We start from the raw sequence: 27,835 nt of genomic DNA, 5'->3' as shown, positions 1-27,835 counted from the left end.
TCCCATTGAGTCTACTTGGAACAGAATCAGGTCCTTAGGTAATATTGCTATGTGTCACCTGCCCGGATTTTGCATTGCTGAAGAACCCCAAATGCCTGCTGAATTCAGTGGCAGTTTAGGGCCCCAGCCTGCATTTTTTTGTGGGCCTAGTTTGTCTCAAACATCCATTCTGAAGGTGCTTCCAGCATTATATTGCTCCCTGGAAGCCATACAGTATGTATGCATTAGCCAATGAAAATGTCAGTTGGAATATTTTAATTGATTAATATATGTCTCTTTGCTCCAACTTTCATAATAAAGTACAGTTGCTACATTATAAATCAATTTCCTTCCCAACTGTTTTTTGATTAAAAAAACACTTCTGCTCTTTCTCTTCCAAGAATGAGTTGATGTGAGTAAGAAACTCCCCCCCCCCCGAAGATAGGCAGTACTTGTGATGTCACAGACTGCCTCTTCTGATTTGTGACTTCATTCCATGCTGGAGGAGGGGAGGGAGTTAATGGCAAGAAATACTTCTTTCTTTCAAATGTTTCCATCCTCTCCCTTGGGGAGAGAAAATAGCATGAACAGTAAATGGGAAGCACCTTGTAACATTAGAGTGGGTTTCTTTTTAACCCAATCTAATTATTTTTAGAATAAAAATGCCATCATGTGAAGTAACAAAACCTCATCCCCAAAATAATGTGTAAAAGAAACCCAAATCTTTTGTTGTCTTTAGGAAATGACTTGCTTGAAGATTCCCCCTATGAACCAGTTAACAGCAGATTATCAGACATATTTAGGCTAGCACCAATTGTATCAGGTAAGCAGACTTAAAATTCTTTACTAAAATGTGATTACAAGCTACTTCTGTCCAGTTTGGTCTATGTGAGTTTTCTTGGTTTAATGGAGTAATCCTCTTCTGTAACTACAGAGCAACGTGATTACTTTCTGGATCTGGGAAAGTCAAAATATGGTTACGGTTCCAAAATATTTGGGGAAAAAAACACTAAAATTGAAGAGGGTAATTCCCTCCACCCCCCTTGTTTTAGCACTTGTTTTCAGAAATTGACTAATTTACCTGTAGGTGGCAATCTGATTCCCTGTGTTTGTAATTTACAGTACAATGCCTTGTTGGAAATGTGGCTATGTAAGTTACCTCCCATTGACATTAAGGGAGATGGTGAGAATGTCTTATTATTTTATACCTTTTGTTTTAAAGAAGACGTTTTAGGATTAAGAATAGTCTCTTTTGGTTGAATTAACTGGTTTAGTTTTTAAAGAGCCTTTCATAGTAGTTTTGCTTTGGAAAAAATCTGCTGTGTAGTTACTTTGAGCATTTTCTTGTACCATGCAGACGATGCTGTTTGTGTTTTCAGACTTAAATATTTTTGGTCCCAAATGAATATAATTTATTGGAACAGTGGATTTGAGACAGTGAGATGTGTTACAGAAAGAAGTCATTATACTAGTTTCTGGTTTCCAAAATGTCCTGTAAGGATGCGGTCTGTATAAAATACCTTCACTTATATAGTGATTTGATGTCAGCTCATTGAATATAGTATAGTATAGTATCTCATCATAATTTATATACAATGTAAACAGTTAATCTTGCAATTAACTGCATTGTTAAGGAAAACAGCTTTGTTAATCACACTTTGAAAGAGAAAAGGTCTAAGGAACCAGAGCAACAAGAAACTTGGAGTGATTCTTCAAAAGAGCCTAAGTCCCATTTTCAAAGGTGACTTGGGAGGAATAAAATTTTCAGCAGTGCTTAAGTAAATTAGGAGCCCAAGTCTCTATGAAAGTGAGTGCATTTTAGGTTCTTAAGGGCCAGAATTTTAAAGATATTTAGGTGCCTAAAGATGCAGATACGTACCTACGCACTTTTGAAAATCCCACTAGGTGTCTAAATTCAGATTTAGGTACCTAAATATATTTAAAATATAGCCCTGAGTTACCTTTGAAAATGTGATTAGGTGTCTAAATCACTTAGATGCTTTTGAAAAAAATTGTTCTTGGTCTAGAAAGCTAGCAGTAGGAGAGACAATAGGGACAGGAGACAACAGATCCAAGCAGGAATCTGTTGTCAAGAAATACAAAGCCTTTTCATTCTGGTGTTCTGGCAGCAAACCACCTAAACTCTGCTCTTGAAGTTTATGGTTGATCTACTTAAGACCAAATTTTGATCTACCTTGACATTCTTCTGATTTGAATGGAAATGTCTTTTGTTACAATTTTTCTTTTCTTGATACACCATTTCTTTGCCAAGGTAGTTTTAAAAAATGTGTTAGATTCCTCAGCTGCTCTGCAACAACAAATTATATACACTGTCCCAACAGCTGTAATGATTCCTACAGCCGCCATTTATGATCGTGGTGCATAGGCTGAGTCTGAATCTTTGTGTACTTAAAATTCCTGTTGTCTCCAGTGGAAGTTTTTGGGTGTGTAAGGATTGCAAAATTAGATCCAGAGAAGTAAATAAAATTTGAGTTGCATTGTCTTTTATATTTCATTACATATAGAGGAAAAATGCCAATATTTAGTAAATGTTTAAGGAAAAATTAGTAGGAAATATTTGTATTGTTAAGATTATGATTTCTATTATATAACTTTTTTCATATGTCTGCATTTAACCAGGGTAACAGAATTTATACAGGATTCTCAGATCTTGATTTTCTTTTTTTCTGATTTATTTAGCAGAGTTGCCTGTAGGCAAGGTTTTCATATCTTGTCTTCTGCCAAACCTGGTCAGTTTTTATGTGAAATATAATTAGGTTCATATTCACCCTCCTCAGATGTATATGGCTATCAATTGAGGGCAGAAGTTTGTGTGCTTTTTACTTAGTGTACAGTCCAGAACAAGCTTTTTAGTCACTTATCAGAAACAATTATTATGACTTTGTACGTTATTTCTATTTTACAAGACATGGACAAGAAACAAAAGTTTGGCTGAAAATGAATGGTCAATAATACACTTTATCCAGCATATGCATGTTTAAGAAATGGAAGTGAGGTTTATTGTTTTTGTTTTTTTTGTTTAAAGCACTTACCCTAATTGTCAGTATTAGTCTTGTATTACATAACCCAGGAATGATTTTAATTTGTCCATTTTGTATTTTGTTTTTGGTAAGCAATTTCCATAGTGTTGTGTTCTCTAAACCACATGGTGTTGTCAAACATTTAATATTTTAAAGTAAAATGAACTTCTTTAAATAGAGTCTGTTTTTGATTTAATTACTGTATGAATAATATTCAGTCTGAAAAATGTCACTAATGTAAAAGACTAAAAAATTCTCTTTAGTAATCCATTTATTTGCTTATGGACCCAAAGGGTCTCTCATTGAGATGAAATCCACGACAACTAAATTTTGCATTTGTACCTCTAATAAACCTGCAAAGAAGGAGAAGTGGGCTGAGGGTTAGTTGCAGTTGAATTAAATTTACCTTTTTTCCCCACAAGTCCCTTCCTTAAAAGGTAGCCTATGACACATCATCCTCCTAACTCCAGGCCTGTGACTCTCCTCCCAGTTTAAGGCTAGGACCATCTGACCTTATAGACCCAGACCTCAGATTTGTCAGCCATTTTTGTCACAATGTGAGCATGCAGCAGAACCTGAGCCTTGGTGTTGGGCTCACATAGGTTTGTTTTAGTAATCGTGTCCAGCTCTAGAACGTCTCTATTTCAATTGTGAAATGCATGTTAAGATTAGGGTGACCACCTGTCACTAATTGGACGGGACAGTCCTGAAATATACATGTCCAGTCTTGGTCGTGGGTTGAATGACCCCGGGACAGCATTTGTCCTGGGTTCCCTGCGTGCCTGCATGAGGTTCAGAGGCAGTGCTAGCCTCTTCCTGGTGTGTGTGTTTGGGGGGCGGGGGGGAGGCACTGACGTGGGCCTTGGCCCCCCTGGCCATGAGGCCTCCACGCTAGGCCAGAAGCCTGGCAGTAGTCAGAGCCACCCAGAGAGCCCGGGAGCCCTGGACTCTCCACCTGCCCTGGGGAGTGCTCCCTGGGGAATGGGGACATGGGTTGGGGCTGCTCTTGGGCATCCCAGCCTGCTGCCCAGGGCAGATGGAGGGTTCAGGGCTATGCACAGTGGCCCGAGCCTGGGTGGCTCTTACCACTACCTGGCTCTGGCTTCCAGGCTGGCCAGGGGGTAGGGTCTGGGGGAAGAGGAGGGGCAAGAGGTGGGGCTACTGCATGTGTCTCGGTTTTGCATTTTGAAAAGGTGGTCACCCTAGCTAAGACACAACTCTGTACATTAGCCTAAGACCTGGGTGCCTTTTTCAGATAATAGCATGTAGTTCATTTAAGGGTTTCATTAAAATCCCTGTTTTTTGGCTAAACCATAACTGCTTTTGAGAGACAACACCTTCTGGGACATTTATCTCCATTACAACTATAGTGAATATACAAATCAATTGATTAGGTTTTTGGAGATTAGCTTTATACCATTAACCTCTATGCCTCAGGTGTGATCTTTCATTAGTATCTCCAATGTTTAACTTATTTTAAAATTCAGCGATTTCATCTTCAACACAGAACAATTTGGCCTTCAACATGTGAAGACGAGTAACCCACCCCTTAAAATGGCATTTGACATTGTTCCGTACAACTGGAAATATAAACTCGAAAGTAAATATTATAATTGTTGTATTCATAAAAGCATAACTACGTATAGTTGAAGAAATATTTACAAAAGAGATGGTTTCTGAAATGCATCATTCACTTCAGTACAAAATAGAGCGCTATTGAAGCAGAACAAAACACCGAGGGCCATTTCTGTGAAGTGGTGTAAACAGAATACATAGTGGCAAATAGAAGAATATTTAATTCTACTCCTTCAGATGACCTAATATATTATACACACAATATTAAACTTGACTCATGAGTTGAATGATTAATCACAAACTCATTACTCTGTTAATCTTTGTATATTCTTTCTCATTTATCCATTTCTTTTGGAAATATGTACTGATTTGCTGCACGAGGCACATTCTACAACAGCGGTTCTTAAACCATTCATGGTCCAGGGAGAATTTGCTGGTGGCTTGTGGAGAATTGGCTGGTCACATGCTTCTGGCTCCTTATTGTTTCCAGCTGTTAAATCGCATTCAAAGACCCCTAAAAATAAACAAATACTTTCCTAATGTTTCTTTTCCATGTAACTGACTGCGGTAGTTACGACATGGATGTTACATAAGTGACAACATGCATGAGGCAGTGGTTCTCAAACTTCATTGCACTGTGACCCCCTTCTGACAACAAAAATTACTACGTGACCCCCGGAGGAGGCACTGAAGCCTGAGCCCACTCAAGTAAGGAGGGCAAAGCCTGAGCTCCACCACCCTGGGTGGGCGAGCCGGTCAAAGCTGAAGCCCCAGGGCTTCACCTTTGGGCGGGGGGCTTGTAACCGGAGTCCAGCCATCCAGGACTGAAAATCTTGGGCTTCAACTTTGGCCCTGGGGCCCCAGCAAGTCTAACGCCATCCCTGGTGTCCCCCTTAAAATGGGGTTGCGACCCACTTTTGGTCCCAACCCACAGTTTGAGAACTGATCCATGGACACCTTCCCTCTAATGCGGCGGTCTTTTATAAGACATGGGACACATTGTGTAGAGGTTTGAGAACTTTCTGTTGTAAAAGATGTCTAGAAGTTTGTACTTTGACAAACATGGTGTTTTTAGAATTTATTATAGTATTTTTTACATAAACTTATAGATCTATAAAAGCGGAGTTTAGGAGACAGCACATTATGCTTCAATAAGAATCCTTAAATTCCATATCAGCAACATACCATGTAAAGTTTACATGTTTGATTTGCATAGTGAATAAGCTGTAAGTACAAATAAAGAAAATTATTTTCAGTAAGAGATGGTCATCTAATGTATTAAGAAGCATAAGGTTATAAAAATGGGAAGTGCTGGAGTTATCACATTAATTATGCACATTAATGAGATAGTTTAATAACCATCTCATGTACACGTGTAACTTGAGAATGTTTAAGTATTTTATAGTGGGAGGTTAGTCTCTGGCTCTCCTTCCCCTTGATGGTAGCATAGGGAATCAAACACAGGAGGGACTGGGGTGTTGAGCAGAGAAGAAAGAGTAGTTTGGGGGCATTCTCTCTCCAATCCCATGAGCTTCAAAAGCCCCTTTCTAGATATAGTGTGTGGTTGGGATTCCCAGGTGAGTATGTCAGTGATGAGAGAGGAGAAAATATACTGCAATATACTTCCCTCAGGACCTGGTGGTAGGAAATCCACACAAGAGTTAATGCTGCTATGAGCATTAACAGCAATAAAGAGACAAGGCAGGCGAGGTAGTTTTTCTTATTGGGCCAACTTCTGATGGTGAGAGATGCAAGCTTTCCAGCTATGCAGAGCTCTTCTTCATGTCTGAGAAAGGTACTACAGGGGTGTTAATGGGCCACTTCCCCTTGAATGGTCCTTTAGAATTTGTGCTAACTGCTGTTTAGCTGTGACACCTTTAGTGCCTTTCCCTGACCTGAAGAAGAGCTCTGTGCAGCTTGAAAGCTTGTCTTTCACCAACAGAAGTTGGTTCAGTAAAAGATATTACCTCACCCACCTTGTCTCTCTAATATCCTGGGACCAACATGACTACGCACTGCATATATTAACAGCAATTACAGACAGACCCATACTCTTCTCCCCATATATTTTTATCCTTCTCAGAAGTACAGTAGGACACGTGGTAGAAAAGGGTCTGAAGCTATGTGGCTTCCTGAGAAGACCTGCTTCCATCAGAGGAAGAGTAGAGTGGTTCTTCATATGAGTTTCCTGGTGCATTAAACACAAAAGGAAACATAGGGTTTCTATATCTCGCCCTTTGTCCCTCTGTAAGACCAGGATTCCCAGCCTACAGATGGGACAATTGAGAGAAAGTGCCATCAGGTGAACTCCATAGAAAGTCCAGCATTGCTTTTCCCAAATTTTCACAATCATGACTAATTTCTTCCTCCCCTCCCCTCAACATTTTAATATGTTTGAGTCCATTCTCTCTGACCCCATATTTCATGGGTGTAATTCTTGTAACAACGCAAGTTAAGTGTATCCATCGAAGGAAGAAGATGCATCTTACTTGTAATCATTATTGTTTTACACTCTTTCTTTACTAGGCAATCTTCTTTCTTTTTATATAAGCCCCACATTGCATCTTTCTTCTTTTTTTGTCAAAAAAGATGTTAGTTTCTGTACCCTAGCCAATGTGACGCTTTCTCCTTTTGGGTTGTGGTGTATGAATTAACAGCTTTTCCTAGTGACTTAATATTGTATGACGTACCCAAATCCTGCAGCCTAGGGCAGTGGTCCCCAATCTTTTCGTCTGGCGGGTGCCAGACCAAGGACCATGGCAGCGGTGGAGCATCCACCGAAATGCCGCCGAATTTCTGCAGCGTTTTGGCGGCGACACCTCTCGATGACGTCACTTGCCGCTGACAAGTGGCGTCATCGAGAGGCGCCACCGCCGAAACGCCGCAGAAATTCAGCGGCATTTCGGTGGATGCTCCACCGCCGGCCAGGACGTGGGCACATTTAGATGCGCCCACGGGCACCGCGTTGGGGACCCCTGGCCTAGGGCCTTTAATCCTGGGTCCATTTCTAAATGTGTGTGTATGTACACACACATCAAATATTATACACTTTCTCTTATTTAACATTACCTGGTCTTTTTGAGAAATCTCTATAAGAATATTTGAGATTCATTGTATTTTAAAAAGAAGTATGTTTATGGTAAATGTTTATTTGTTGGTATGGTAAATATTAATTAAGTTTATTGGTTTCTCTTGACAGCTTAAAATACACCAGTTGTCTTTTACATTGTTACTTTTTTTTATTTTAAAAGATGAGGCCTTTCATATTAGAGTTACTTTCACCCAGTTTCAGATACAGTGAATCAGATCTTATTAGGTTAATAGGAGTCTTGCAATTTATTTTAGAGGGAACAGGCATAGTATATCATAATTTTTTAATTGATTATGTTTCCTATTGTAATTTTTTGGCCTGAGTCCTATTTTTTTTTTATGTGCATAGAGGCCTTTTGGGTTTTGAGCACTATAAAAATAAGAGTGCATTATTAATTATGATTGTACTTGTATGATCACAATACATAATTGTATTTTTATGTGTGAGATGATTTTTGTATTGAGAGTAATAGTCCCTGAGCCAGTGTGGTGTTGGTAACACTGGTATAAATCTGAACTAACTCTTGTCTCCAGTGAAGTTTTGTGGCTGTTTTCCCTGTCCAAGAAAAAATCAGGAATCTATTTTAGTGGCATTTAACAAAGGAAAAATAGTTTTTTGTTTTTTTTTTAAAAAGCTAATATGAAAATATACAGTGACATTTCTGTCTGTACATTTGCTTTGCAGAGACAAGGTTTGATTCCAGTGAGATTGCAAGGTATCGAGGGTGCATAAATACTAGTTGCTGAATCTCTCTTCTCTTTTCTGTAATCAAATTGGACCATATCTAAAAGAAAATCATGTTGGTGATTGTTGACTCTCTGAAGCTCTTTGAGTTTCCTATTTTGTGTTTTCCCCATAGGATGAATCTGACTCTGACAGGAGAATTAAGTCCTCTTCTGAAGTGGCAGACTGGCCAACATAGGGTCTACTCCTATTCCCATTGACCTCCGTAGAAGCAGAAGGGCTGTCTTTCCCAGTTATTACTCCCCCAGTGCTTATGGGGCAGGTAGATTCTTCTCCCTACCGAGAGTCCAGCCTAACAGCTTCATGAACCTAAAACGCCATAGGAGGTAACACAAAGGCCATTAATAAGGGAAGGGAACCTCTGGCAACATAGCAGAGAGTCTGTGAAGGTAGAGCCAGCATCTTTATGTATGCTGTGGAGAAATGTTTTGTAGGGACTGCTTTTGTGGTTCCGCTGAGGAGAACATTTTGGGAGGGCCAGTTGAGAGACAAACATAGCCAGAGGTTCTCTGTACAAGGTGGAAATCCTTGCAAAGTGCCACATCCTCTCTTTTCCGTACCCAGGTATAGTAGCTGCTTGCTGGCTTCATAGAAGCATTGGGCCTTACTTGAAGGAACAGGGAAAATGTCTCCTGTCCCCTTAATGCTTCACATAAATCTTCCAAGAAAAGCTTGTTTACTCAGCCCTTGTGTGGTGGACAAGGCATCACTCTAACATGCCAGTCAGTATTCTCTTTTGCCCAAAAGATTATCAAATACTTTCTAAATTGAAATGTCTGTTTTATAATCATAAAGTGTCTCTTACTGGTATGTTTTAAATTATATTGGAAAATTCGTACTCTAAATTATTCTTGTCAGTCCAATTCCAACTGAGAATTCTTCATACACTTTTTACACCCTTTTTTTGGTTAAGGGCTGGATTGTCTGGCTATGCTGAAAGAATGGCAGGAGATATTAGATATGGGTTTAATCAGGCTGCAACTTTATTATTAGATGTCTGGGACTAACCCAGCAGATAAAATATGTAGTGCAGGTGAAACCCCCACAATTAACTGCGGGGTTGGGGGGTGAGTGCTTTTACCAGTCCCCCCCCCCACACCCTTTTCGTTCATGTCCCTCTAGCAGATTCACTGCCGGGAAACTCCAATTCCAGCCAATTTTATGGGGGGGCTTCCACCAACTCCCCCTCCTCTTCATCCATGTCTTTCCAACAATTGCCTTGCCGGGACCTTACCAACCATCCCCCCTCGTAGGACGGGTTAAGGTGGACTGTAATGATGGGAGGTTGGCTCAGTTACCAAGCACCTCTCCTTAATTCCTTTTCCAAGCAATTAATCCGTTCTTTTGTGCCTTAATTTATGGAGTACCTGCACTGAACATCCACTATACGCTTAAATAAAGAGTTGTGACATATGGCCTATCGCCCATTATGCTATGCATAAACAGAGCCCACCTGAAGCTGCTGAGAGGAAGATGAAAAAAAATCCAATTGCACCTGGCCAATATGGTGGTAAGCACAGGCGCCAACTTTCCTTGGCGCCAGTGGGTGCTTACGCTCCTCCGCCCCGACTCCGCCCCCTCCCTGCCTCTATTGGACCCCTCCCCAAATCCCCACCCCAGCCCCACCTCTTCCCTGAGTGCTCCACGTTCCTCCTTCTCCCCCCTCCCTCCCAGCACTTGCCACATGAAACAGCTATTTCACGGTGAAAGTGTTGTGAGGGAGGGGGGAGAAGCAAGACGCGGTGGCGCGCTCAGGGGAGGAGGCAGAGGCAGAGGTGATCTGGGGTGGGGGAACAGGTCAGGGAGCTGCCGGTGGGTGCAAAGCACCCACCAATTTTTCCCTGTGGGTGCCCTAGCCCCGGAGCACCTATGGAGTTGGCGCCTATGGTGGTAAGGGAAAAATTCCTTCCCAGCCCCCCCTTAATGGGGCAGCTAGCGTAATACCCACAGCAGATATAGCTAAACACCTGGCATATTTCTGACCTAAATAGGGAGGGAGAGGGGGTGCTGCCCAACCTGTTCCAAGTGATGAGAGGAGGGGCCAGGCCCAGGTTGACCTTTTTAAACACCTCATTCCTAAGTGTCAAGTATCAGAGGGGTAGCTGTGTTAGTCTGGATCTGTAAAAAGCAACAAAGAGTCCTGTGGCACCTTATAGACTAACAGATATATTGGAGCATAAGCTTTCGTGGGTGAATACCCACTTTGTCAGACGCGTCACCCACGAAAGCTTATGCTCCAATACATTCCTAGGTGGTGAGTCATCCACCACGCTGACTGCTTTTCCAGCAGTTTTATGTCTCCTCTCCTCCCCCGAAGCCAGAAAGCATTGCCTGATTCTCCTGGGCAGCCAGACAACCCTCCCTCCCCACTCCAAAGACCTTGCTCAAAATGCAGGGCAGGGATTCTCTCACTTTTTATTCATGTTGAATTGCATCTTCCTCTACAAGTAGTCCCACTGATTTCAGGGTGAGACAGAGGAAGGGACTAGAGGAGTGAGTGAGACAGTCATCCCGGGGTCTCTGCTCACAGAAGCAGTTTTAGATTGGTACAGGGCTTCTAGCAGCAAAGACCTCAGCAAGAAGGATGGTGTGGCACACAAGGTGTCTGCAGGCAGTGCTCTGTTGTGGGGACAGGCAAGCAGCCACTGAAGCCCCAAAAGCAGGCAGTGCTGGTGGTTGTGGACAGGACATGGCAAGTGTGGCAAGGTCAGGAAGGGGAGAGGAGGAATGAGAGAACAAACTACATCTGACAGATTTTAGTCACATTGCTTAATTGACTACTGTAAAGCACTCAGATAACAGGGTGATGAGGGTGGTATAAAAATGAGGGTGCACTGATTAGGTATATTCTTGTGGCAGCCTCCACCACAGGGTTACTATGGTGCCCTGGCTGACTTTAAGCTTCGTCCCTTGATGGACCCACAAAGAGAGAATGGGCAATAGGAGCAGAACTCTGGAGTGCGGTAGCTCTGAGTGGCACAGTGAGGTGCAATTTACAACAGGTGTTTCTAGTTCTCTGTCTTTAATGTTAAAATAATTATAAAATTCATTTTAGAGCACTGTTTTTAAATGTGACTAAGGAATTACTTTGACAGTACTAGTAGTATCTGTCAGCTGTTGACAGTAAGTTAAAAATTCTGATGGTAAAGTACTTGTGGTTTAATGAAGACAAATAAGAATTCTTGTATTGTAAGACGGAACTTATTTGTCATAGGATAAGATAATGTATGTTGGGGATTCATCTCAGTTAAGTTTTTCAGGAAAGAATGGTTACAGTATTTTAATTTAAAAAATATGTTTTTGTTTATAAAATAGAGATTTTCCAGTGTAAACTTGGTAATATATTTTTACATTAGTATGTTGCTAACTTTAAAAAAAAAAAAAAACTTATTTGGCATATTCTATCATTTTCTGTGGATGAAACTCATGCAATAACTTAAATCATTGCTGCTGACATAGCTCATTAACAAATTTTGTTGTATTTTCTCAATAGTTCTCTATTTATGACATGTAGTGCATAAAGCAATTTTTATACCTTTCAAGCTATTGTCCTGTACAATGTGTAGTTGAACTACAAATGTAACATGAGATACATCACACAGTTTAATGGCACAGCGATAGCTCATCCTATATAGAAATGTGAAGAAATGATGGGTTGTAAAGAGAGCTGGAGATATCAAACAATTTGAATAGAGCCCATAAATAAAGATGAATTTCTACATTCGCTGGCTATATGATTTTATCACTGTCTGGTGTCCGTAAAGTACATTTTTCCATTAAAGTCTTGTCATGCAGCTGATGAGGTTCAAAAGTGTTCATGCTTCCACCTCTCTTCCTTTTTAAATTCTATATCATAGGGCCCAGTACTAAAACTCAGGATGGCAAAAACAGAACTTCTCATTTCTCCTCTCCTCTCTTCCATCCCAATAGATAATTCCACGATTTTGCCTTTTCCCCAGGTTCAGAACTTTCATGTCTTTGTTGATGCCTCTTTCTCTTTTATTCCTCTCATTCAGGCTACTGCTAAATTTTGTAATTCTATCTCTTCTTCTCTTACAAAATATCCAAAACCTATTCCTTCCTTTCCATCCCTGGTCCAGATCTCATGTCCATGTATCGGTAAACTCCTTTGACTTCATTAATATCCTTCTCTCAGGTCTTCCTGATGCTCATCTTGCTCCCCCTTGATATATTCAAAATGCCTCTGCCAGAATTTTCTTTCTTGTGTATGACTCTGAACCGAGGTGATGCATGGAGGGCCATAGGGGATCATGCGCCCCCCAGATATTTTTGGTTGTGCTGCCCCTAACCCAGACAGGCTGGGTGACCTGCAGGGCTGGTGTTGCTGCTCATCCCACTGAATGTTCTTCCATGCCCCTTTGGGTTGCACTCCACAATTTGAAAACCTCTCTGTGGTGGTCACGTGCCCCCTCCCCTGAACCTTTTAAATTGTGCTTCCTCCTCGCTATCAATGAGGTGTCATCTCTGAACATCCCACCTCTATTTTCTGTGACGCTTTGCTGGTTCCACTCTCTATTCCCCTCCCTTCCCCCTTTTTTTGTTTCTTTTCCCTTTCAAGGCTCTACACAGCTCTGCCCTTTTTTTCTTATTACTGGTCCCCCACAACTCTCCTGTTTGACTCTTTCCCTTCTTATATGCTCCCCCTGCACCTGGCATATCCTTTCTTGTCCAATACAGTGTGTCAGCCAACCCTTCCTTTCGTTCATTCTTCAAAGCTTTCCTCAACTCTACTGTTTTCAGAACCTTCAAGTGATTCTCTGGTTCTCTATGAGCCGTTTCGAATGCAATTAAAAAAACAAAGCAAATGTGATGTGTACAAGCAATCCCATATCTCTTGTACCTGTTGTATGTGGTGTTCTCCCACTTTTTGTATGTTGCTACTATTCTTTTTTTTTTTTTTTTTTTTTAAAATCAAACACACAAATATGCTAGAGATCTCAAAAAACAAGTGAGGACTCAGTAAAGCGAGACAAGTGAGGACACAGATCTTTCATCAACTTGGACACGAAAGGTGTCCCTTGATCAGCCAATATCTCCTTGGGTAGCCCAACCCGCAAAAAGATCTGTACTAGCTCCTTGTCTTGGAAGCCGTGTTGCGTAGGGGGACGGCTTCCAGGTATTGGGTTGCATAGTCTAGTACAACAAGCACATGTTGATGGCCCCTGGCTGTCTTCTGTGGGGGCCCAACCAGATCCATGGCTATGCGTTCAAATGGTACCTCTATTATTGGAAGAGTTATCAAAGGGGCCCGCAAGTGTGGGCGAGGGCTATGTAACTGACACGCCGGACAAGAGGAGCAGTATCACCGGACATCTTTGTGTACTTCTGGCCAAAAGAACCTCCGCAGGATCCATGCCTGGGTTTTCTCTACCTCAGAGGTCCTCCAAATAGGTGACTGTGGGTGAGGCTCAATATGGCTTTTTGATGTTTTTGTGGCACCAGAAGTTGATGTACCTCTTGCCCCAGACCTCCCCATCCACGGGTATCCCATCTACCTCGGTCACCTCTTTCCTGACGTTATTATATCTAGGGTCCTCTGCTTGGTCCTGCCCGATTGTCTCTCTCCCGGGACTAACCTGCCCAAGCTCCCAGGGGGCAGCTTCTGCTTCTTCCAACGGCTCGCTGCCATCACGGCTGGGGCCAGCCTCCAGCTCACCTTCCATGGTGGTAGTTTATCTGATGGCTGCTTGTGTCCATCTGCCTACTAGCGCGGTCTTCTGGCCCTGGGTCAGGATCTGGGTTCCCAAAGCTTTCACAGCCTTCCTCTTTTTTTTTTTTTTTGGTCTTCTGGGTTCTTTGGGGGGTGAGAACAAATCCTGAGAAATCTCAGCGAACATCAGGGGTTGACATTCCCCCGGTGACGAGTCGCTGTCATCAGGGTCCCCACCTCCCTCCAGCCTCTCCGGGGGGAGTAAATGATCAAACCCTGGATAGTCCCTCCCAATGACTACAGGATATGGGAGTTTAGGAACTACACCTACTGTCACCTCAATGGGGTTCCCCTGAACCTCTATCTCCACCAGGATGGTGGGGTAATGGCTCACAGCCCCATGCACACACATCACTGCTTCGCTTTTGGCTTGTTAGCAGCTGGCTACTTTTTACCATCTTACCTGATATAAGGGTGATAGCACTCCCAGAGTCCACAAGCGCTGTAGTCTCTGCTCCATTTATCTTCACAGGCCTAGTGTAGTTATGTGGGGCTAATGTGACACCCGCAAGGTGGATAAGGGAGCACGGAACCTCCCCCCCCCAAGTTACATTGCATAGGCTCCTTGGTGCTGTGACACTGTGCTGCTATGTGTCCCCACTCCCCACATGCATAACATCTATAATTGTTTCTAATCATTCCCCTATCACGGAGGTTAGGGGGTTTAGTCCCAGGGTTCCCCCCACTCAAGCCAATCCCTTCCTTCTGGGGTCCCTGCTGGTTTTCAGCCCCCGCCCCCTTCCACCTAGGACGACTCAGGGGTTTGGCTGCCCAACCTTCCAGGGTTGGGGTCAGGTGCTTGCTTCGAAAGGGCCTTTCCTTGGGTAGTCAGGTCAATTCCCTGGCTGTTATGCGTCTTTCTACCAGTGTGATCATCTCGTCACAGGTGGATGAATCATTCTGGCCTGCCCATTTGCGGAGATCTGGTGGCAGTCCTCATATGTAATGGTCCATGACCAGGGTCTCCAAAATCTCCTCCAGGCTGTAACCACTCCGTGCGAGGTGTATGAGGTTGAATAGCTGGGACCCTTGGGGGTTTGTTCTCCTGGGCCCATACTGCTGATGTCACCCCTGATCGTGCTAGGATCTCTGCCTTCAGCCGGGTATAGTCAGTGGCGTCCGTAGCAGGCACGTCAAAGTAGGCTTTCTGGGAACAAAATGGGGCAAGAATGAAGGCCCACTGCTCCTGGGGCCACGTCTCATGCTGAGCAGTCCTTTCGAATGAGAGGAGATATGCCTCTGTCATCTTCTGATGTCATCTTTGGCAGACAACCAGTGGCCCTCAGGGTTCGCGTCCTATCGGACCCCCGGGCCTGGGTGGTGAGGATCTTCAGCTGGTCCACTACCTCTTGCAAGAGGGCATGATCTTGGGTCGTTTTGTCCATTAATAATTGATTGGTTTCCTGCTGTAGCCGCATAGATTCTGGTTGTGCCATTGCCTGAACCCAGGTGCCCTCCTGCTGGGCTGCAGTGGCTTGTACCAGAGCTTTTACTACCTCCTCCATTGTGGTACAAAGTAAACAACAACAACAACAAAATCCAAAACCCCAGTGCACTTTTTTTAAACTTCTTTCTTCCACCACACTGTGAATGATAATCCCACCCCTGACACCAGTTGTGACCATGTTCTGTCCTTGTCTCCGTGCGTCCCATGTTTCCTGACAGATTTTGCTAGCCTCAGAGGCTCACTGTGACCCTCCACATAACCCTTCTCTCTCTAGAGGCAAGAGTCACATTTTACTGAGCCGTTTTCATCATAAACCAGCAAGGGAGGTGAAGAGAAGCAACCCTCCCTCGCACAGTCTCTGTTGTCTTCCAGTCTCAGTGATTAATTGGGGAGGGAATGGGGGAGCCTGGGCCCACTCGCCCTCTGCTCCCAGGCTCCAACCCAGGAACCCTAATAGTAGCAGCTATGGTAGCTGACTTTTTGGAAATAGTACACGTACGATTCCCCACAGCAGCCCCCACTCAATATCTCCTTCACCATTACCTCAGGGCCTCCCTCCTTGTGCCTGATATGGATTTGTACTGCTTCGTTCCTCCAGCAGCACAGCTTCTGACACACGCTCCTCACTGACTAACTGGAAGGCTTTTAACTAGTTCCAGCCAGCCCTTGATTGGCTTCAGGTGTCCCAATCAACCTAGCTATCTCCACTGCTTTCTAAAAGGATCTGTATTGGCCCCATGTGTCTTGATTAACCTGGAGCAACTGCCATTTGGTTACCATGGTACCAAGGATTTGTTTAGCCTGGGGCTAACATACCTGTTCCTCACTACTTTGCCTTGCCCCGTCACGGAGCATACAGTCTAAACTCAATATGACACCACAATTGAGGGTCATAGACACATGGAGACAAGGGGGAAGAGGACAAAATGAAAAGGTACAAACAATAAAACCATGTGGCTACTCAGGCATATGGCCATCCTGACAACTATTTATTTTTGCTGTTGTCGCACTTCCTCCATCATTCCTCAAACACAAAATAAAGAAGTGAATTTTTGGGACAGATGACAATGTTGCGTGGAAGGCAGTTAAGTGAATGGATTTCAGGAGTGTGTTTGGTGTTCATATAGGCCTTGATTCTGCAAAGACTTATGCACGTGCTTCACTTTATACACGTGAGTACTCCCATTTGAAGAGTTAAACATGTACCTTGGTATTTGCAGGGTTGGGGCATTATAATCTGCCTTTTTTGGAGCATGGTGTTTGTAAAGCACCTAGCACTTTTGGGTGTTAAATAAAAATGCAATGGATTTAAAATGTGTAGCTAACAAAGTAGAGTTTGTAGTTGAAGTGTTATGCTAAGCACTTGAGTGTCACAGGATTCCAATATATTTTAATAGATTACAGAGAGGGGGAAACAATTTAGTTATTTAGATTAGTGAGCATAAAGATTCTGCATTTGGATTTAGAAACTTAAAAAAAAATCAGAAGAGGTAAAATTATTTATAAAACATAAATATTATAAGTAGCAAACTAGTATTTGCTAACCCCATTTCATCTAGTAGGGGGATCTTTTATATGGAGAGATACCTATATCATAGAACTGGAAGGGACCCCGAAAGGTCGTCAAGTCCAGCCCCCTGCCTTCACTAGCAGGACCAAGTACTGATTTTTGCCCCAGATACCTAAGTGGCCCCCTCAGGGATTGAACTCTCAACCCCCGGTTTAGCAGGCCAATGCTCAAATATCTTCTTTTCTAGATACATTGTCTTGGAAGAATATTTTTAGGAGAGAAGGATAAGTTTGAGATTTTTACAATTTTTGATATTAAAGACATTTTGAAAGCAAAGTTATGAAAGATTTTACTTGCTGTTTTACTAGTAATCCCAATGTATTGTTTAAATATATTGAGATCACCAGTTAGAGCTTGCAAACAGATTAGGAATCTATTCTGCAGAGTAATAGCTTGACATTATCATTTAAAAAGCAGATTAAAATGTCTGTTAATATTGTTTAGTGCAGTATAGGAACACAAGTCTTAGATGTTAATAACAATGGAGATTACTTTATTGAGCAAATTAAAAGCAATTAAATCTTAACCACAAAAGCTTTTGTAAAATAAATACCTGATCAGAAACCCAATCCTGTGGGTTTTATTCACATTCCTATTGTGGGACTACTCACAGGCCTAAGTGCTGCAGGATCTGAGCCTGACTACAGCATCAAATTGTCATTATTATTGATGATCATTTATATGGCCTTGTAAATGTATATAATACTGTACATTGGGATCCAAACAGACAAGTTCTTTCCCCCAAAAGGCTTCTTATTTGCCCATACTAGAGAAAATAAAACATGACAGAAAAGCGCAAAGTGTACCTATTATAAAAAAAATCTATTATAAATTGATAAATCTACATATCCAATTCTTTAAAGGTCTGCATAGGTAAGGGCTGCATGTATTATTCCCTCATGAAAATTATGGGAGTTTATACATAAATTCATATAGATGGGAAAAAATGTCACTTCTTTCACTGACAGTCACTTCACTTAATTTTAGTTTTCTAAAGAGTGAAATGGAGACTGGAAAACTTGCAATGTTCTGATGACACTTAAGACCTGATGAAGTAAGCTACTTCGATATTTTGAGAGGTCAAATTGTGTGGGTTTCGAAGCAGGCATTCCCCAAGGCTGATGATGAATGAGATGTCTCTTCCTGGTTTCCAAATTTCCCACCTTCACAGCAGAAAATTAAAGGGGACTCTGCAAAGAAGCCCAGCATGTTAAAATGTACTTAATCATCTCTGTAATTTGGTGTTAAAATTATTGGAGCCTTGGGTCTTTTGTGCAATTTTAAAAAGCAGTCTAGGTTTGACAGCATTGCAGTGCAATTAGTAGGGGAAGATCTATATACAATTATGCCTAGGCAGAAGGAAAAACAATGTTTTCAAAATGTTGAAAATGTGGACTAATTGCAATTCTGATTTGGGGAGTCATTTAGCTTTTGGTCCTGTTTTTTAGTCCGTTTCTACTATAAACAAAATGTAACTTTATTTCCAATCCACCATGACCTTAAGTCTTGGAACACAACAAGAACAATGGCTGTGAGCAGAAGCATAAATGGGAAGAAATGCCTTCTCAGTTTTCTTAACATTAATTCTAGAAGGATAAGTTATCGTTTATTTGGTGTTTTTTGCATTTTTAAGGAAAAATGTGGTCATGAAAAGTCTCTTGACAACCCTGGAAACACTATTAAGTTCTTTCTTTATAGACAGGTATGGCAGAAACAAAATTGAGTAAAACTACAGCATTGCCCTGCCAACATGTCTCATTACAGACCTCAAGGCACAACCCTTAGGAATGGAAGGGTAATTCAGTCTCCATGTCTATATGGCCCTTGGCTGCTTTGTTGGGACTGACAACATGGGTACTGGTCATAATAGTGATTTCTGAAGCATTGACACCAACCCTCTAAGCCAGGGGCGGCTCTAGGATTTCTGCCGCCCCAAGCAGGGTGGCACGCCGCGGGGGGCGCTCTAGCGGTCGCCGGCCCCGCGGCTCCAGTGGACCTCCCGCAGACGTGCCTGTGGAGGGTCTGCTGGCCCCGCGGCTCCGGTGAACCTCCCGCAGGCATGCCTGCGGATGCTCCACGAAAGCCGCGGGACCAGCAGCCCCTCCGCAGGCACGTCTGCGGGAGGTCTACCGGAGCTGCCTGCCACCCTCCCGCTGGGACGCCGCCCCAAGCGCGCGCTTGGCACGCTGGGGTCTGGAGCCGGCCCTGCTCTAAGCAATGATAACCACCAACTGATTCCACGTAGATTACTATACTTATATATGATGGTTATTTTTGGTTACTGCCTACTTTGACTCTATTTGAACCAGTGACTTAGAGGTGAAAGGCTTCATATATTTCATGATTCATTGTTCATTCCTTGAGCAATCCAGTGCTATGAACAATGCATAATTCTGATACATCTTTTTTATTTACAAAACATGTTATATGGTCATTTACGTTACAGTGGTAACTGTGTGTGTGGGGGGGGGAGCTGTATGTCACTAATTATGTTAGTCTATAACAAACCAGGAGATGTTTACAGTTGTGAAATTGTCAATTTTTAGATTTCTTTCCATTGTTCTGTGGCAGATTTACAGTATGTAGGTAACTTTCATTAATGATGATTGGAATTAAGCTTGTAAATTCTCTATGCTATCAATAGGAGAGTATTCCTTTTTCTTTCTTTTATTTTAGATCTTAAACTTGATAGATTATGGTAATACTTCAAAGGAAAATGTCTGCATAAAAATCTTGTATAAATCAATGTGTCCAAAGCCAACAAAACAAACATTAACTATTACTCCACTTTTCCTTGTTTCAGAATTAAATCTGTAGTGTTGCAGCTCTAAGTACTGTAGTTACAATTCAGCTTTTTAAAATGAATTTGGGAGATGTAACCGTGTGTATTTTTAACCCTGGACAGAACAAAACAAAAGCCACATCTAAAAAGTAATCAATAAGTCACTGTACCTAGGACAGTGACTTGAGGCAAAAGAAATTGATACGGTAAATGGCAATCTTTTCTCCAAAGCTATACTCACTGGGATCTTCAGAAAACAATCGCACCTTCCTTTAATGCAAGCAGTATGCAGTATCTGGCCTTTGTATAGTAAACTGAAGTGAATTAAAATGCTGTCATTTAAAGTAAAACTGTTATTTACAAGATACAGAAATGCTTTTTTCCACAAATGTATAAAACAGGACAAAGGGCATTGTCCCTGTTAACTGATATTTGTGCTAACTGAATTGCTCAGGATTGCTTTGTAAGAATCAGTACTGAAGCATGTAGACTGCTTTAAGTGACTAGTTTCAGTCTGTAACCAGAATAAGAAATATCTATAATGGGCTTAAAGTTCACCAAAAGGAGCTACTTTAAACATTTCCTGTTCTGATAGCTGCCATGGGAAGAACTCTTTGTAACCCATAGCTACAGTCTCTGCATAATGGGTTACACTTCTTTTGTGGCAAAGGGTGTCACTGATAGATGAAGGCAACAATTCATAATGTTCCTCAGAGTACATGCTGCATGTTGAGCAAGATTAGAGACTCACAGAGCATGTCTTACAGAAAGAAGGGTTGTTACTTATCCTTCCTGGTGACTTTCTACATTTTTTTAAAGGATTTTTCATATTTAAAATATGTTTTAACTCAAAGTTTTGGTATTTGAAATTTATTTTACAAATCATCCTTTCCCTAAATCTTCACTAATTGCAATGGTCTAATTTTTCATTACAGCTTTGTTGTGTGAGATGCTATTAAAAATAGATCATTTCCATGTTTTAGTTTAAAAAATTACTATTTATATTAAGAATCCTTTATAACAAAATATGAAAGAGAAACTCAGGTGTGTGGGGGGAGGTTGTATTTTTTTAAAATGAGGTGACTTCTTAAATGTCTCTTACTAGTGTACAGTAAACGCATGTATTTAAACTGTTTGTTTTTAGAGAGTAGCAAAAGTATTTAAAATACACATCTCTCAATCTTCCTGCAGCTACTTAAAAAAGGCCTTGTCCAGCTGCCAAATAAGACCATGTAGTATATATTTAACTAGAGGAGGCAAGCTCGCTGAGGATTTTTTTTACCACTGTGGGACTCCTGCTGTTCACATTACTTCTGAGTAGTTTGGAATATGTTTAATTTGTTTGTGGCACCTTAGAGACTAACAAATTTATTTCAGCATGAGCTTTCGTGAGCTAAAGCTCACTTCTTCGATGCAGAATGGAAACACACACACAGGGAGATATATATACACACACAGACATGAAAAAAAGGAGTATGCATGCACCAACAGAGAGTCTAATCAATTTGATGAGAGGAGATTAGCAGGAGGGGGAAAAAAAACTTTGATAATGAAGATGGCCCATAGAAGGGTAGAGAGAGAGAGAACAACACAGAAAATAGATTCATTATTTAAATGACCAACCATTCCCATTCCTTTTGTTTTTTGTTTAACAGTTAATTAATTGTATCTTATTTATTTTCAGCAGTCTCTCTCTCTGTCTGTTTTCTCTTTTTTTTTTTTTTTTTGTGTTTTTTCACCAAAAAGTCTGTCACACTGAAGTTGAAGGTTGTTTTTTTTTTTTTTACTGTTTTTTTTGTTATTTTTCTATGTGTCAGATGATGGTGTGTCTTATTTGATTAGGTCCTGTGATGGTGTCACTTGAATGGATATGTGGACAGAGCTCACTGACTTGAAGATATATATTGTCCCCAAATGTGAAATAGTTGTGGGTGAGGACAAAAACACAAAGTTCAGCCACCAGGTTGGTGATGATATTATCGGGATACTGTTCTGATGGGCTTGTAGTCCATCTCGTGTGGTGGAATGTTAGTGGGCTTCCACCCCCCATCATAGTGGCCAGAATGGTGTTTTCTGGAAGATCACTGATTGCACATAGCCAGACAATCCTGCTGTTAAAGTACCAATGCTGAGATGGATCTTGGGTAGCAAATAGAATACACTGGTCGGGGGTCCAGGCATGTGTCTGTATAGAGATCTGTTCCTGTGCTTCAGGGGAGTTTTTTTAAGTTCTTTTAATTTGTTTGTTTTTAACTATTTGAGTTCCCCTACAAAGGGGCCCATGAAGAGGCTGGCATACCAGGGAGCCATCCTACTACCCATAGCTGTTCTCATAGTTTGGACAAAGTGTTGTTGAATGTAAAATTGTTATAGGTGAGGATGAAATGGATGATTTTGGGGTGGAGATCTGAGTTTTGTTCATAAATATTTGCGGCTGGCAGCGCTGCTGTCGTTTTGAGGAATGTTGGTGTATAGGGAGGTGACATCCATGGTGGCAAGGATAGTATTCTGTAGGAGGTTGTTAACTTAAAACTGCCTTCATCAAACAAGGACGCTCCACCAGAGAAGTAGATTGCATCATGGAACAAGCTACCCAAAGACCCCAAGAGAATCTGCTTCATTACAGGGGGTGGGGGGGGAGAGAACCACCTCTGATGTTGTCACCTACCACCTCACACTAGAATCCATATGGTGTATCATTAAACAATTACAAATCATACTCAATGGGACAACATCCTGAAAGAAAGCTTTCCTAAGCCCCTTCTTCTGGCCTTCAAACAACGCTCCCACCCCAACTTTGTTAAGCTCATCATCAAAAGCAAGCTTCCTATTGACTAGAAATACCAACTCAAAGCAGCTCCAGACCTTGCTATAATAACAGATGTAAAACCTGTAGACATATCTCCATTGCTACAATGATCAATACCCCCTGTACCACACCTTTCAAGATCCATGGGTCCTACATATGCCTATCACAACATGCGGTATACCTCATCCAGTGCACTAAATGCCCCAGTAATAACTCTGTGAGTGAAACCAGGCAATCACTATGCTCTCGAATGAATTCTCAGAAAAATAAGAAAAAAAACCCTTATCACCTGCAGTTGAACACTTCTCACAAAATGATCACTCCATAACTGACCTCTCCATCCTTGTCCTCAAAGGAAACCTGCACAACACCTTCAAAAGATGAGCCTGGGAGCTTAAATTTATAACTTTGCTAGACACTAAAAAGCATGGCCTTAATAAAGATACTTGATTTATGGCTTATTACAGCAATCTGTAACCTACTAACCCCCTTTTTTTTGTTCTGACTGAAGAGGTGTTAATGGGCTACTTTACCATGAATAGTTTCTTTAGCTGTGATACTGAGGGCAAGTCTACACTACAAAATTAAGTCTATTTAAGTTACATTGACATACAGCCACCGCAGTAATTAAATCAATTGTTCATGTCCACACTACCCTTCTTTTCTCCGTAGTGTGCATCCTGACCAGGAGCAGTCCACTGATTTGGCTGACAGCACCCCACAATGCCCCACACTATCAGCTGCCATGGTCTGACAGCTGGAATAGTCAATGCAGTGTCTGAACTGACACTGCCTTGACCTAACTACATTGACCGAAGCGCTACGCCTATCACAGCAGTGGAGTTATTACATTTGGCAAGAGTAACGTTATAGTGTAGACGCTTTCAGAGTTACGTTGATGTAACTCTGTAATGTAGACCAGGCCTGCGTAAGTTTCTCAGACCTGAAGAAAAGCTCTGTGTAGCTCACAAGCTTCTCTTTCACCAACAGAAGTTTGTCCAACAAATGATATTACCTCACCCACCTTTTGTCTCTAATATCCTGGGACTGACACAGCTACAAGAACACTGCAGAAAAGAAGGGAAGGGTCTTAGCTATCCTAGAACTTAGGGAACTGAATTAATATCTGGCCAAGGAAAAGTCCTTAATGGTCACCTTGGGAGTTGTTCTATTTTTCTTAGTAGATAATGACTAGGTACATGTTGTGGACCTTGCAGTTCCAGGGATATTTTCCAAGCACTGGATGTATCTTTGCTTTATCATCATGTACTTCCAGTTTCGTGTTTTTTGTTTCATGGAGTTACGTCTGTTTGGCCACCAAACTGAAAAATCAATTATTTGCCCAGCTGTAATAGCCCAGGCTTTGCTTTATTCTAAACTGCCCATCAAGGGAAAAATTACATCTACCCTTGTCTCAAATGGTTACATATCTAACCTCAGTCTAGTTGCAATAACCATTTTTCTAAGCAAAATATTAGTTCTTAAGGACAACTGAATCAGAGGAAAACAAATGATTTGCAAGTTTAAATCTGTAGTTTTGCCAAGCAGACACAAATAGTTGTGGGGGAGGAGAATTGTGGGTTCAAGTATTTTGTATTTATGTATCAAGTGTTGTTTTTAAAGTGTGTGTATGTTTACAAGGCTTTTTTTAAATGCTTGAGTGAAGTCCAGAAAATCTTATATGAGATCTGGTCTTTAACTGTATTTCAGTTCTTGGATGGTGGAAACACTGCAAGAAAACCAAATGTGGTGCCACTCTGGCCTTATACATTGCTCCTGGAAACAACAACAAATCCTTTCATCTAGGGAATTGGAATTTACAGCACTACATCATGACAAAATCTTTGTTATGGACTAAAATGACATAGATCTGAGTTTGGGTTTTATACTTAGCTACAGAAAAGAATGTATAGAACTTATCTCCCATCCTTAAAGAGAGTCTCTTATGGGCTCTGTAGGCCTGCAACTCCCATTAGGTGAATGGAAAGACTCCAATTTACTTCCATAAGAGTTATCAGGTCACACATGCATATATAATTCCTGTTAATTTCACTGGACCAAATTTTGTAGTCCTTATTCAAGCAATACTACTTGGATCAGAATAGAGCTTTGCCTGAGTAAGGAGTGCAAAAAATATAGTCCATTGGCAGTAGAGTGAGTGTGTGTGTGTGGGTATGGGTAGGGGTAAACAAATATAACCCTTAACTTAATAACTATCACTAATGTACAACTCATTACATTACCCCAAACTGTGCATAAAGATTCAAGTAAAATGTTTAAAATATTTTTTTCTTTGATACTTATTTTTATCATTGTAAAACTTTGTTTTTAATCACTTTTTAAAAATAATTGCTATACAGCTTTGATAACTTTGAAGTATCTTTCAATAAGATTTCTGGACCCTGCTATCCACCAATATTTAAATGGCCATGTGTTATCTGGGAAAACTCATGCAGAGAATCAGCAGCTCTAACCATAGGAATCAATCAGCATAGTACTGCAAACTAGGGACCTCTTGTACCTCTACAAGAGCAGAACAGCATGAATTTTATAACTGCTGAGTGTACTTCTAAGTTAATTACCATTTAGAGTCTAAATAAAATAATTCTCCAGAAAAAATTGGGGATGAAAGAAATTTTAGTGGCATATAAACATATAACTGGAATTATGATCAGCGGTTATATTTGAGTCATAAGTTGGGGGAAGTGTGATATGACACCGAGTAATAAATGTTTACATGACTATGGCACTGTATAGACATTAAGCAAAAATACATGGTTCTTCTCTAAGTGATGGAAGCATCATTGCGTGAGAAATTTTAAAACTATGCTGGAAAGCTTACTAGAAAGTATATTGCAATACTGCACTGATAGATAACTACACTGATTTGATCCCCATTTTGAGTCCAAGTTGATTATTTGAGGAACCAAAGAATACCTCAGAGCATGGATTCAAGTCCTTTTCTGAATGAAGCTTTGAATCAAGGTGGAGTAATTCTCCTTATGAAGCAGAAAGGGAGATATTCAGAGTACTTTACACAGTATCCAGTGAATCATTTTTTCCCACTGATTCTTATTTTTGAAATCTTCAATCCCTCTAGTGACTCTAGTTGCATTTGGGTGAGTATCAAGTTACCAAATTTTCCAAGCACAAGTGGACCTTTTGTGAGAAAACTGGAAATTGCTTTATTTTCCTTCATTGATATTTTTTTTCCTGTTAATTGTGCCAATCAGTTGAAGTTTCTTATGCTATCTCCATGTGAGTCCAGGTTAAATTTTGAAACCTGAATAAAGCAGCACATTGCCAATTGTATTTTAATCAATACACCCATACACAACTCTTTCACAGGGCCTATGCAATCGTTGCTATGAGTTGCACCAGATTTGTAATACTCCTATGTATTTCCATCTTCTCTTTAAGGACCAAAACATTCTTAAGCAATAAACATTGACTCAGTCTCACTGTGTTTAAAAACACAATGCTTCAAAAGTATCACTTGTTGCTTTTTGGGTTTTTTTAGCCCTACTTTGAGAAAAATGTTACTTTTCCAAAACAGTTGATTTGATTGTTGTGTCGAGTACATTATATTCCATCTTGCCAAATGGTCATGAAATGTGACTGCTGTGGACAAATCAAGTATGTTCAGAAGCATAATGTGTAAGAAGGTGATGTGGAAAATATATTGCTTTCAACAATAAAGAATGCCCTTAAAGATTTATAATAGGGCAGTGTTTAATTATTTACTTCCGGCTTTGACAAAAATGTCCATCTCTTTAAATTAGTGAGGCAGGAGTTTGCAATGTATTATGTTATGCAACTTACCCCTAAAAAGGTCATGTTTTGGCAAGGGTTCACAGTTCAGTTGTGTTCCCCTTACTATTCCTCTCTTCTTATTTCCAGTGTCAGAACCTCTCAATTTTTCTGTCTGTCTGAAGTTTTATGATGGTGGTATTTATTATTATAATGTACAAGGGCCTCTCTGAGAGAGAATCATAGAATCATATACGTGTAGGACTGGAAGGGAGCTTGAGGTCTTTCAGTTCAGAACCCTGCTTTCAAGGCAGGACTCAGTATTATCTAGACAACCCCTGACAGGCTTTTGTCTAACTTGCTCTTTAAAATTTCGAGTGATGGACATTCCACAAGCTCCTTAGGCAGTTTATCTCAGTGCTTAATTATCCTGATGGTTAGGAAGTTTTTTCTAATGTTCAACCTAAACCACCCTTGCTGCAGTTTAAGCCCATTGCTTCTTGACCTATCATCAGAGGTTAAAGAGAACAATTTTTCTCTCTCCTTGTAACAGTTTTCAAGTACATAAAAGGTAATGCCCTTCCTCAGTCTTCTCTTCTTCAACCTAACAAGCCCAGTTTCTTCAATCTTCCCTCATAGGTCATGTTTTCTATATCTTTAAACATTTTTTGTTGCTCTTCTCTGGACTTTGTCCAATTAATCCACATCTGAAATATGGCACCCAGAACTGGACACAATACTTCAGTTGAGGCCTAATCAGCATGGAGTAAAGCGGAAGAATTATTTCTCATGTCTTGCTTACAACACTCCCACTAATACATCCAGAATGTTGTGTGGGGTTTTTTGTTTGTTTTTTTGCAACAGTGTTATACTGTTGACTCATATTTAGCTTGTGATCCATTATAACCCTCAGATTCCTTTCTGCAGTACTCCTTCCTAGGCGGTCATTTCGTATGTATGCAACTGATTGTACCCTCCTAAGTATAGGATTTTGCATTTGTCCTTATTGAATTTCATCCTGTTTACTTCAGGCCATTTCTCCAGATCTCCCGATCATTTTGAATTTTAATCCTACCCTCCAAACTCCCATCTTGGTGTCATAAGTGTACTCTCTGTGCCATTATCTAAATCAGCAATGGAGGTATTGAACAGAACCAGATCCAGAACTGATCCATGCGGAAAGGGTATTTTATAAATGTATTGTCTTTAGATATTCTAGTTTTTAGGGTTTCAGAAGCATAGTCTGCTCTAGAATATAAATACTACGAAAGCAAGGAACAGTATATAAATCCACAGCGGTAGGATCCCAGTGGAGG

At 41.0% G+C, this 27,835-nt stretch overlaps 1 protein-coding gene across 2 annotated transcripts in view; it reads left to right on the top strand.

The window, feature by feature from the left end:
- GFRA1 (GDNF family receptor alpha 1) overlaps window positions 1-27,835 on the top strand; it is a 181,676-nt gene that overhangs the window by 3,014 nt on the left and 150,827 nt on the right. For both annotated transcript variants that reach the window (XM_039547316.1, XM_039547317.1), the window contains exon 4: window positions 719-802. In XM_039547316.1, coding sequence (XP_039403250.1) covers window positions 719-802 — 84 coding nt within the window. The remainder of the gene's footprint in view (window positions 1-718; window positions 803-27,835) is intronic.

Source organism: Mauremys reevesii, linkage group 7 (assembly GCF_016161935.1).
Source record: "Mauremys reevesii isolate NIE-2019 linkage group 7, ASM1616193v1, whole genome shotgun sequence".
NCBI classification, from domain to species: domain Eukaryota; kingdom Metazoa; phylum Chordata; order Testudines; family Geoemydidae; genus Mauremys; species Mauremys reevesii.
This window is presented reverse-complemented; position numbering and strand designations above follow the sequence as displayed.